Source organism: Sitophilus oryzae, unplaced genomic scaffold (genome assembly GCF_002938485.1).
Source record: "Sitophilus oryzae breed Bouriz unplaced genomic scaffold, Soryzae_2.0 scaffold_866_pilon_pilon, whole genome shotgun sequence".
Lineage (NCBI taxonomy): Eukaryota > Metazoa > Arthropoda > Insecta > Coleoptera > Curculionidae > Sitophilus > Sitophilus oryzae.
This window is the reverse complement of record NW_022147490.1, coordinates 578,902-591,752: the sequence shown is the minus strand read 5'-3', so window position 1 is coordinate 591,752 and position 12,851 is coordinate 578,902. Positions and strand designations below refer to the sequence as shown.

The 12,851-nt window shown below is 31.1% G+C and overlaps 1 protein-coding gene across 1 annotated transcript in view; it reads left to right on the top strand.

Annotated features, from left to right (window-relative positions):
- Positions 1-12,021, top strand: part of LOC115890476 — an 18,175-nt gene extending 6,154 nt beyond the window's left edge. The window contains exons 2-3 of the mRNA XM_030910716.1: positions 11,048-11,268; positions 11,830-12,021. Coding sequence (XP_030766576.1) covers positions 11,048-11,268; positions 11,830-11,997 — 389 coding nt within the window. The 3' untranslated portion in view covers positions 11,998-12,021. The remainder of the gene's footprint in view (positions 1-11,047; positions 11,269-11,829) is intronic.
- Positions 12,022-12,851: the final 830 nt, after the last annotated feature.

Sequence of the window (12,851 nt, the reverse complement as noted above, 5' to 3'; positions counted from 1 at the left end):
ATATACCAATCCCAAATAAAATTTTAATGTGTATTACTATTTTAGTAAATACCATTTTGATTTTTTTTGTTATTTATCACGGCCTACTAATAAGAAAATGATATATTTTAAATATTGCAGTAAATAGTGAAAATAAATATAGAGGGATATATATTTTTAAGGAACCCATAGCAAGGCGGATTATATATGATTTATAACATAACATAATATTTATGTATGTTATGTAATAAACATAACTTTATATTTTCAAAAATATTTTTGTTGTAGAAAAACACACTACACCATTGTGCTACGTAAAATGTTCTACAAGAATCAGTTTTTACCTTCTCGATATCGTCCATAATAACGGAGATCGGGGGCTGTCCTAAATTGCAAGAGTTTCGAAAAGACCATGTAGCTCAGAAACCAAGAGGGCTATGAAAATTTTGTTTACAGCATCTTCCGTTTGAGAAAAAATGGGAGGTTTGTGCAAACCGCATCCTCCCATCCTCACTAAATATAAAACACTAATAACGGAGATACCATATGATTTCAACCAAAATGAAACACCCGAACAGTTTTCGAGAAAAAAATAAATCAACTAATACACTGCATATCTCAAAATCGCTAGAATATATACATGAATATCGAGAAGGGCTTTATTTTTTTTTAATTTTTATTTTTTTATTGATAATAATTGTACAATGTTCAAGAAAAATTCAAGAGATCAATTTTGTTCTTATCAATTACAATCTTATCAATTAATGTAGAATCTGTCCAACTGGAGCAACTCTGACAGTGACAGTGGCGTCTGCCATTTTAATTCACATGCAAATTGTATTTTATGGCATTTTTGGATGTCGCTTGTCAAAATCTTCCCTGATCCATTGAACAGACTATATGACTTTTTAATTCAGTCATTGGGGATTTTTGCTTGGAAAAAAGTGCGGAAGTTTTGAAATTTTGCAGGTTTATAGGTTTTGGGGTCCCTAACTAAAATCCATAAAATTCACATTTCTAGACTTGCCGCCGGCGCCGCCATCTTGCTAAGATGGCGCCCAAAATCTTTATTTTCTAAATATCTCGAAAACTATGCGTTTTTCGCAAAAATTTGAAGAGAGCAAAATTAAAGAGAGTAAAATTTCCTATAAAAAAGGTTCTATTAAAATTTTCGCTGAAGTCAACCGTTTAGGCACAAAATCCCTGGAAATTTTACAATTTTGCGTAAAGTATGATATATGTATAGTCGATTTTCCGAAATCAAATGTTGATTAGGGTTCATTAAAACTAGTTTTAGTGTAGTTTTTTCAATTTTGTCATAAAACAGTGGCGTATCATTAATTCGCTCATTAATTTATGAATAATTAATTGTCGTGCTGGACATCATTTATTGCGAACTTACCACCAGATTCAGCATTGGTCTGGTTGTACCAAAGATGCCGAAGAATGGGGTTGGAAGAATGGGGTTGACAGATCCAGCTCCAAAATCCCTATTGGCATTTTTATCCTGTAAATGCAAAACCAACAACTGTGGTAAAGCCTGCGGATGCAGAAAATCAGGATTAAAATGTTCAATGATTTGTGCATACTGCAATGGGAAATCCTGTGGCAACGTTACTAAAGTGTCACTCGACGAATCCGATGAAGAGAAGTTGGACTTACCTGGCGGCTGAAGATGAAGAGTTGGACGAATTGAGAGACCACCCTGATGAGCCCAGTACAGCAGACACGATCGACTTTGACATCAATGAGCAAGGTCTGTCGGGCTTGTGCAGATAAGTAAAGTTTTTAATTTACCTAGGGGAGTAGACATTCGAGGAGTACTTTACCTCTTGGCTGGTGTCAGTGGTGTGGAAACAAGTACACATTTTCAATAATTAAAATTAATATTATTCATAAATTAATGAGCGAATTAATAATATGCCACTGTTTCATGATAAAATTGAAGAAACTAAATAAAAACTAGTTTTAGTGAACCCCCTAACTAAAACCCCCTAAAACTAGTTTTAGTGAACCCTAATGGACATTTGATATCGGAAAATCGACTATACATACATATATCATACTTTACGCAAAATTGTAAAATTTCCACGGATTTTGTGCCTAAACGGTGACTTTAGCGAAAATCTTCATGGAACCTTTTTTATAGGAAATTGTATTCTCTTTAATTTTGCTCTCTTCAAATTTTTGCGAAAAACGCATAGTTTTCGAGATATTTACAAAATACCGATTTTGGGCGCCATCTTGGCAAGATGGCGGCGCCGGCGGCAAGTCTGAAAATGTGAATTTTATGGATTTTAGTTAGGGACCCCAAAACCTATAAACCTGCAAAGTTTCAAAACTTCCGGACTTTTTTCCAAGCAAGCCCCTTTTTTGATCCCCAATGACTGAACTATTTATACAATTATTGTAGGAGAGAACTACAGAAGAATTCTATTTACCTAGAATGATATCAGCAATAACAGGACAAAAAACTGTTCCTATTGGTGATGCTGTTATATCGACACTAGATACTTGTATAGGTAAAAAAAGAAATATAAATCTACAAATTGTTTTTTAACCACACTGTATACTAGGGTTCGAGATTTGCGAAGAGCTGTGGTGTGCTGCAAGCCAGCATATTCCATTATCTATGGATGGGGTTGAAATTATTTGTAATGGCTCAGGCAGCCATACTGAACTTAGGAAAAATTATATTTTATCGGATCTAGTTAAAAATGCTACAATGAAGTGTGGGGGTGAGAACTATACAGGGTGTCCGAGAAATAAGTGCAAGTATTTTAAGGGGTGGTAGATCTCGATAAAAGAAACATATTTTCTCTTTATCGTTTTTCAATAAGTCCAAAATAACGGAGTTATTTTTACTTTGAAAAATTCAAAAAATGATTTTTGCTCAAATTTTGAGAACCACTGGATCTTTTTCCGGATTTTCTTTAAATTTTTAATCTACCTACTACCTATGTTGCCATATTATCGAAAAATTATATTTTTTAACTAAAAAATCCAAAAATTCGAACATTTTTTTTTTGCGAAAAAACCTATAGGCCTGTTTCTGTGATTGAACTATAGTACCAGTTAAAATACTTGCACTTATTTCTGGGACACCCTGTATAATCTGAGTGTGTTCATTTATTGCTACTGATTTTAGGATGTTATATTTTCAGTAATCTAAGAGGCTGTGATGGGGAAAGGTTGTATTTTGAAGGTACATCCTCAATTACATTGAATGGTTCACTTTTGGCCACAACCAAGCAATTTTCTTTGGAAGAAGTGGTAAGAAAATATGGCTGACATTTTTAATCACATTATAAATACCGGGTGCGTCTCAAAAGTGTCTCAACCCTATAACTTTTTTATTTTTTCAGATAAAAAAACGAGATTTGGTATGTTAGTATATGACATAAATTAGGATTGATTGGTGTATTCGTTTGTCTTTGGTCACTTCCTGTTTCACCGGAAATTACTACAACTTTTGATTTTTACATAGCACCCTTGGTATTTTTTTACTTTATTCGATATAAAATGACATATTCTCTGACTAGAATGTCATATCATATGTGAACTTTTGACATTCTCGCTTAATAAAAAATTGTATTCTACAATTCAATCTAGAGTGCCATGACTACGTTAAAAACACTAATTCTTCATCAAGGAGCCTTAGAAAAATAGATTTGATGGTCTAATGTTTTTAGTATCTTGTCCTGGCCAGTTAGAAAATGCTCAAATCGTATTTTTAATCATATCTCAATTTTTTCAAATAGAACGAGGGTGGCTCATTAACATATATTTAAAAAGCATTTTTTTACGAATAATTTGATACCCCACACACACTTGGTATTTCAAGTCAAATTTTCGTTACGAACGGCAAGTTATAATTTCAAATAAACCATATGCGAAAATGTCAAAAGTTGATGTATGATATGTCATTCTATTGAGAGTGACATTTTCTATCGAATAAAGTAAAAAAATCCCGGGGTGTCATTTAAAAATCAAAAGTTGTAGTCATATCCGGTGAAACCGGAAGTGACCGTAAACAATTGAATACGTCAATCAATCCTAATTTATGTTATATATTAACATACCAAATCTGTTTTTTTAACTAAAAAAATAAAAAAGCTATAGAGGTGAGCCACTTTTCAGACGCACCCGGTATAGCCAAATAAAGAAAAACATTGTATACCATTTAAAAAAAAACATTACAAACGGCGTCAAAAGAAGATCGCTGACATGTTATATGTAAAATTATGTGGGGAATGTCATCGATCGTCATTTCCAAGCCAACTAGACGTCGTTTTTTTTTCGATCATAATCGGTATTTATTATACAGGGTCCGGCACTAGTGCGTCGGGCATCTGTAGCTCCTAGCATAAAACTATAGTAAACGCCACGAATGTTTGGGACTGATTCATCGCTTGATGAAGTTAGAATCGACACGCGCGCCATCATTTTTACGTTAAAAACGTAAATTTTTACCGCAGACGTAGGTTTTTAAAGGCCCAGTCTAATCATCTACCTGCGCTCCTTCTACTTATTCTAAAATGTTAGCGTGATTGACAAAGACGATACTATATCGCGTTTCTTTGATTGATTCGTTTTTGTGCGTCAGTCCATTGGTGTGCTTGCAGTGCGACCAATGGGGCACTCCATTTTATATTTATAACCAAATATATGTTTTGACAAGACTTTGACATACCAAACAACAAATTACAACAGATTATATATTGATTATTATATGACTTGAAACACCACGTCACTGGAATTAAGTTTTATGTGACCTTGAACAGATTAGTTCACATCTTTGAATAAGAAGACTATGGCCGACTTAAATTCCGGTTTATCAGTGTTTTTCTAATTTTATTTAAAAAATGTAAAACTATGATGTAGGGTAGACGTGGGGTAGACTCAATAATTTGTTGTTTTATTTTACGTTGTGAATAAATGTTGGTAGTTATATATAAAATTGTTATAAAAATATATAATTCTAATAAAAATAGATAAGTTATAATAAGTATTTATTAACACAAACATCCGATACGCACTGAAGCAGGTAAGTCAAATTAACGTATCTAAATTCTTTGACATCTAATCTTTGACAAGTAATAAATAAAAGCTAAAATGCAAGAAAAATATATAATTTATATTATATATCGGTTTACTACACGTATGTATATTATATAGTCACTTACTAGGGAAAAGTTGTTCCATTATTTCACTCAATTTTTGCCGAGATCTACCACACGCTACACAATAGTTACACAATACAACGCGATAGTGTCACTGTTAATTTAAGTTCTGCTACAATTTCCATCTAGATTTACTACCTTTATACAACTATAGTCTGTCCAACGAGAAGATCCTTGACAGTGATAGATGTGTCTGTCATTTTAATTTCAAAGTAGTTTATTTTATTTTACAAAGAAATAAGTTGGTACAACTGGAACGCATAGCAGGAAATATTTAAAATTTGATTGACAAGATGACAAGTGATTACTTCAAAATACACTGTCTTTATTTAAAGCACACTGCGGTGTTGCCATTCTATTTCTTATTTACTAAAACTTTAGTTAAAAACGTTATCTATGTATATACGAAAAGTGGTAAAAAACTAGAGTGAATATAACTTTATTAATACTTAGCTATGTTTTCTTAAACATGAAGGATACCAGAATAAATTCGTATAAAAAAATTACTTTATCGTATACAGGATATTTTTTATGACGTCACCAAAACCGTAATATTTAAAATGTTGTATCTCATTTTTTTTAATGCAACACCATATTTTTCTTTCAGATGTAGTTTTAATTCTACATGAATTAAAACTACATCTGAAAGAAAAATAAAAACAATAAAGGTGAACATTTTTTGTATATAAAGTGTTCTTAAATTTTTAACCGTTTTGCAAATATTTTCTGTATTTCATTACATATGAGATTTTCAACGATAAAATATCAGACAAAGATCATATTAGGTGCTTTGATAAAAATTTACTGTTTATGTAAAGCAGCCATATGTAAAAAAATGTATAATACTGCAAATATCTGCGAACTCAAAGAACAACTTTTTGAATTATTACTACAATTAATAGCAGCAAACAGTAAGGCACTCATTTTTTGTCAATCCGTCTCTGTGCTGGGACGCAACGCTCGAACCTCGCAGCTTGACGGACGGAATTCAACTGAAACGCTTTGCAACCTGCCGATATTCGACAGCTTCTAAAAACTGGCAGAAAATATTTGCGAGAGTGCAACTACTCTTTTCCTTAAACTATGCTTACAGTAGCTTACTTCGGGTTTCTCTTATTACCGATTCTGAACCGTCCTAGAACTGTGATGCGCATGCGCAGAAAGAAATATAAAGACATTATTTCATTTGCGCATGCGCTGCAGAGTTCTGGGACGGTTCAGAATCGGTAATAACAAGAACCCGAACAAAGCTAGTACCTCGATACCTAGCAAGCTTCAATACAGTGTTTTTTATTGAGTCATCAAAACCCTACATCTGACAATGTTAAGACAAATGAGTTTGGCCAACGATCACTAATGGAATGTCACGTTCTCGACATTTTCTCTTTCCAGGGTAAAACATATATAATGTCAAAAACTTTAATAAAATACAAAAAAGATAATATACAGGGTAATTCACCTCATTCGACACGGCGCCGGCATATTGTATCTAGACGATTAGATTTTTAGAAAATGCGAGTAATAGGATCGTTGGACCGTCATAGGAATGTCAATATTCCAAGGGTATGTTGATGAGATCTAAATTATAAGGAAATGCATTTTCTGTGCAAACTTGAAGAGATAAGTAAAAATGGTATAATACAATTTCATAGACAATTATATTGTGCATCTGATTCACGTAAAATATACAAGGTGTTCTATTTAAATTAAACAAGATATTGACATTTAAAGCTAGTAATTATCTAAATACAAATTTTTAGACACTCTGTATAAGGTAGTATAATTTTTATTATGCCAACACAAAATTTAGTAAATAGAAAAATGTCAGTACAACATTTTTTTTTAAAAAGTTAAATTCGCCTAGAGAAATGAAGGATTAAAATCGTCTGTGTATTTTCACATAATCGTAAAAACGATTTCACCTAAAGTGCGGTAAACCTTAATCTAATTTACCTTATTTTAATCGTAGAAACTAAAAATGTAATAATATATAGGATGTTCCATTTAAAAAAATACAACTTTGATATTTTTTATTTATTTGGGACACTCTGTACCTTTTGAAAATAGTCTTCCAACGAGCTCATCACTCAAATTCACGATTTCCAAAAATCCAATCGTTTGGCTACAGTACTCTTGTATTTCCTCCGCTACAACCCTATTTTTCCCTATAATACTTATTTTTTATTCAGTTCTTCTGTCGAGACCTAAGCTTCCAAACGGGTGCGAAATCTATAAAATGCAATTTATTATTCGCAAATATATTTATAAAAAAAGGGAGAATTCAATATCGTTTGTACGCTCGATAATAAAGCGAAATTCAATTTCAAAAAGAACTTACAAAGAACGTACGGCAAATATTGCCCGATTGATTTGCTTGTGAAAGGGATAATAGAAAACATACCCTCAATATACAGGGTGAGTCTTAAATAAGTGCAAATATTTTCAAGGATGGTGGATTTCGATAAAAGAAACATATATTTTCTCTTTACCGTTTTTCAAATAAGTCCAAAATAACCGAGTTATTTTACTTTAAAAATTAAAAAGATATGATTTTTTGGTTAAATTTTGATAACCACTGGATCTTTTCTAGGTTTTCTTTCTTGTATATTTAATGTATTACTTATGGTGCCATATCAATATATTATGCTTTTTAACTTAAAATTAAAAAAATTTCCAAAACGTCATAAAGAATCTCATAAACGTGTGTCTGTGGTCGAAATATACCACCCCTAAAAATATTTGCACTTATTTAAGGCTCACCCTGTATAAGAGGTTCGAAAATAGGCAACAAAATTTTACTAGTTTATTTTAGGGGTAGACGCCTTGATGTTAAATTTTTTAAATACATTGATAAAATGTTAAAAAAAAAGTTCAAATATTGCCAGTCCCATAATCGTACCGGTCGGTGTATTTAGTATATAAAATATTTAACATTTTTCTCCCTAGAAAAATAAAAAAATATATCAAATTATTTCTACCATAGAATACAATCAAATAAACACCAGTAATAACAACCTGTGTACGTATTTTCTATTTTTGTTTCCCATAAGTCTTCCTATAAAAATATAGAAATAGTATAAGAAACACTAAACTAAAACAAAATAAGCACTAACAAACTGTCGGGCAAACGGAATTGAAAAAGGCGATTTATTTAAATTGGCCTCATACTTGTCGAAACTAAAGGCGTATAACGGGAAATTTACAATGCCAAATTGCTGGAAATGTGGCAGTGGTGTGTGAAAAATATGCTACACATAAACTGGAATATCGAGATACAAGCCTATAAATTTCTGTAGTATATTCCAGTGAAAGGGGAGAATGTTGTTATATTTTCTGATGCAGGGAAGTGCCAGTTAGATTATGGATTTTTTGGGGGAATGAAGGACGATTTTATCAAAATTATTGTTTTACGATAGTAATCATATTACAACAACATTTCCAGGATGATCTCTAAATTTAATATTATTTTTATTATTTTCATTGTCATTCGCCTGCTTCTCTGTACAGGGTGTTTGGTGTTTCTACGGGATAACCAAGATGTATTTTTTAATTAAATATGAAATTTTCGAGGAAATTTTTTAACAGTAGTAATTTCAATATGGAGGTCAATGGAAATCGTTAGCCAAAAAAAAGATTTGTTAGATTTCAGTATTTTTCGTATAACATCAGTTAAAACTTTAAGGTAGGTTCATATACCGGCGAATTGAGAAATGCGAATTTCGCAAAATAACTTCGTCTTTTATTTACGTAGTCATATAACAATGAATTCTAGGGATATTTGTTTTTTTAAACACATGTTGAAAATGTCACCTGATTAAAGAATTTTATTTATAGGTTTATTTTTATAAGAATGTTTTTGTGTAATTGATGAAGCTACTTTTGGCGTAGAAGATGGTCTATTGCTGTATATTTATTAATAAAAAAACAACAAAAGTAAAATACATATAGTAAGTACATATAGAACAATGGAACATGCGAAATATTTAAAAAGTGATATTAGCAATGGTGATCACAATTTTTTGCAATAAATGAGAATTAACGATGAAAAACATTTAGAAACTACCACAGAATATCTATAAAGGAGTTTGATTCCCGATGGTTTTGAAAATGTTCCAACAATATTACCAGTTTGCAATCAAAACATTGAACTTCGTACCTACTACATATTAAAAAAAATAAATTAGACTGTAAAAAATTAAGTATCTAATAATGATTGTGTAAATTTTTTTTATACCTTTTCAGTTTATTCCATCTTCACCAATGTTTATATTATTATAACTATAACAAGAAATAAATGACAAGAGATGACATACAGGGTGACAATTTGAAAACGAACAGTATTTAATATTGCCTCTACAGATGAGAGTATGAAAATTTGGCGAAACACGTCAATGCACATATCAAGGGGGACAATTTTTAAGGCATTTGTTGTCGTGTTAATTTCAACCCCTTGACCCCCAGGGCACCTACCCCTAAAATTTTAAATAGCACCCGTATTTCTTTTACCATTTTTTTTTTCTTACAGAATTCTACATAAACTGCATTATTTTATCATTAGTTTATCGAGGGTCACAGTGCAGTACCTCGTATCATTTTTGATAGGATTTGTGAGGAAATCCAAAAAAAATTATTAAATAAAAATTAAAATTAAAAATTAATTATTTAATAAAAATCAAATTATTATTTTTTAATGAATAATTATCTTATAGAGTCGAAATATCAATACTCTATTACCAAATAAAATATTTTTAATTATTTTTGTGAAAATATTACTAAAATTTAAAAAAAAATAATAATAAAATTTTATTAAAAAAGTCATATGAGGTCCTGCCTTGTGACCCTCGTTATGTAGAATGTTATAAGGAACACAAAAATGGTAAAAGAAATAGGGGTTGCCATTTAAAATTTTAGGGGTAGGTGCCCTGGGGGTCAAGGGGTTGAAAGTAACACGACAACAAATGTCTCAAAAACTGTCCCCCTTGATATGTAAATTGACGTGTTTCGCCAAATTTTCATACTATCATCGGTAGAGGCAATATTAAATACTGTTCGTTTTCAAATTGTCACCCAGTATATTATAACCCAAAAACTCAAGATTCGCAGCGAACATTCGCAAAAATTAAATCAGTGTCAATATTCCCGCCCCCCAGATTTCACATTTTGCGAATTCGCAAAATATTAAAACAGCTTTCTGTCAATTTTGCCGCCTCCGCATTTTTTATAAACCAATAACAACAATATGTATATGAACCTACCTTTATTTTTACGTCATCAAAATTTGTATTTCAAACAGCAGTTGGAACTTTAGCAGTTAATTATAAATTATAAATAACCTGTTAAAGTATAGAGATAACTGTAATTTTTATTGTTTTTATTGCTAAACAGCTGAAACACTGAAAAATATACAATTATTTTTTAATAAACATTTCATGTCATGTGATTACACAGGGTGTCCTAATTTTGGAATTTTGGAATCTCCCGTTTATGAGTAGAGATACAAAGAAGCGGTTTGCACACCACTCTGCTATTTTTTTTATGAAACTAAAGATAATACATACAGTCCAAGCCTTCTTAGTTCCCGAAATACGTTTCTTCTTCCGATTATCAGAATCTGCGCATGTCTTTGTTAGTCAATCAGCTTTAAATTCCTATTGACTTTGCAATACTTTGTTACTAAATCCACTAAATTTTGATACTTTTTTGTGTATTTACTTTTTGGGATTGGTAAATTTTATCGTATGTTCTACTACTATTAGTATTTAGCTTCTATCCCTAGAAATATTATATATAGTTTTGTAGCAATTTTATTAACACAAGTATATTTTAGGAAATAAATATTAATAAACGGCGAAACTAAATTAATGTTAATAATAATGTTTCTTCAGAAAAGCCAAAATACATGCTACTCTGCACCCTCTACATCCTGGTTGGTTTAGCCCTAACCTCAACTATAATAGAGCTTGTACGCAGACAGTATGCACAGTCCTGGAGACAACTACAAGCACTGCGAGGACCTCTAGCTGAGAATTTCAGGAAATTAGCAGATAACGCTCCTGGCCTGGACGTTCTAGCCTTCCAACAGGACTTAATGAAAGTCTTAACAGTGGTTAGTATATTATTTTATAAGTATCTTCCTTTTTATAAAGATTTGTAAGAATTGTCACTTTTAACAAGATTGGCTCCAATTGAACAACTTTTATAATAGCAGTAATGCTTTCAATTTTGCTCGTACAAACTCATAAACAAATTAACACAGTTAAAACTATCGTTTGTGTTAAATAGCATTAAATTACTACAATAACGCATGAACGTATAAAACTGTAAATAACTATTCGTCAAAGTAAACGCAGACAGCAACAAACTATCTAAAAATAAAAATATAACCGTTTGCTAATAAAATTCACCTGGCAAAAAAACTATTTAGTTCTGAGAATGTTTAATTCAACTGATTGTATTCTAGTAAATATTCACAAACATATTTCAGAACTGAAAAAAATTATCTGGATTAATCAAAAATTAAGCCGCAAGAGTTTTCACAAAAATATCATATTTAATTAGAGATTGACCTCACCAAAATTATCATCGATTGTTATTCCCTAGCCGTCTTTGACGCCGTTTTTTTCGATTATGCGGTTTTATTGGAGTTAACTCTAATTTTTAATTTTAGGTATCGATGCCGAAAAGAATGGGCAGTCGAAAGGAGAAGAAAGACAAAGAAAAAGCAGAAAAGGAGTGGCAAGATGCCTTGCAAGCTGTCATTCAAGATATGACAGCGAAAGCTGCCAATAAGGAACCTTCCATTGTACAAATTGTTATTTATGAAAGTTCGGTGTGAATCAAATAAAATTATTTCTTGTTGTAAACTAAAATGTTTTATTTTTAACTTTATTATTTGCACTATAAGATATAAAAATTCATAGGAGGGTATTTCGAAGATATATCCAAAAGAAACTAAATAAAATTACTTTGTTTTCAAGCTCTTTATACCTATTCATAGAAATACCGTACGATCGAGAAAAAAAACGGCGTCCAGTTGGCTTGGAAAACATTTATCCCCATATAATTTTATGTAATGTATAAAATGACAGCTATCTTTATTTCATAGCCATCGCTGACGCCATTTTTTTTTCGATCAGTGTCTATTATTTGAAAGAGAAATAAAATTAGTATTTTATGATAAAATACAGTATGTCCCGGAATTTCCTTTACAAGAGGATAAACTTTTTATTATTGACATTTTAAGAAAACTGCGTTCTTCATAAAAATCTTTGCTTGTTTTAATATGTTTAAATCCCTTTATACTTTTCCAAATTTTCATACTGTTTTAGAGATAATTATAAAAAACATAAAAAAAGTTTTAAAAATTACAAAGCGTTTCTATATGGTGATTCTTTGATGGTTATTATTAATTTTAATTAACTTTAATATTTTTTGTTGTTGTTATAAGTTTGTTGTAAGTTGTAAGCATAGAGTTAAAAATTAAAAGTTGTATTACATTTTCCGAACTATTATCCTCCTTTCCATAGCATTGAAATAAATAAATTTTGTGTTTCTTTAACATTTTAAAACAGCAGAAATGTGACTTCTATATTAAAATTCTATCAATAATACTACCGTATGATCGAAAAAAATGGCGACCAGTTGGCTTGGAAATGACGATCGATAACATTTCCAGTATAATTTTACATA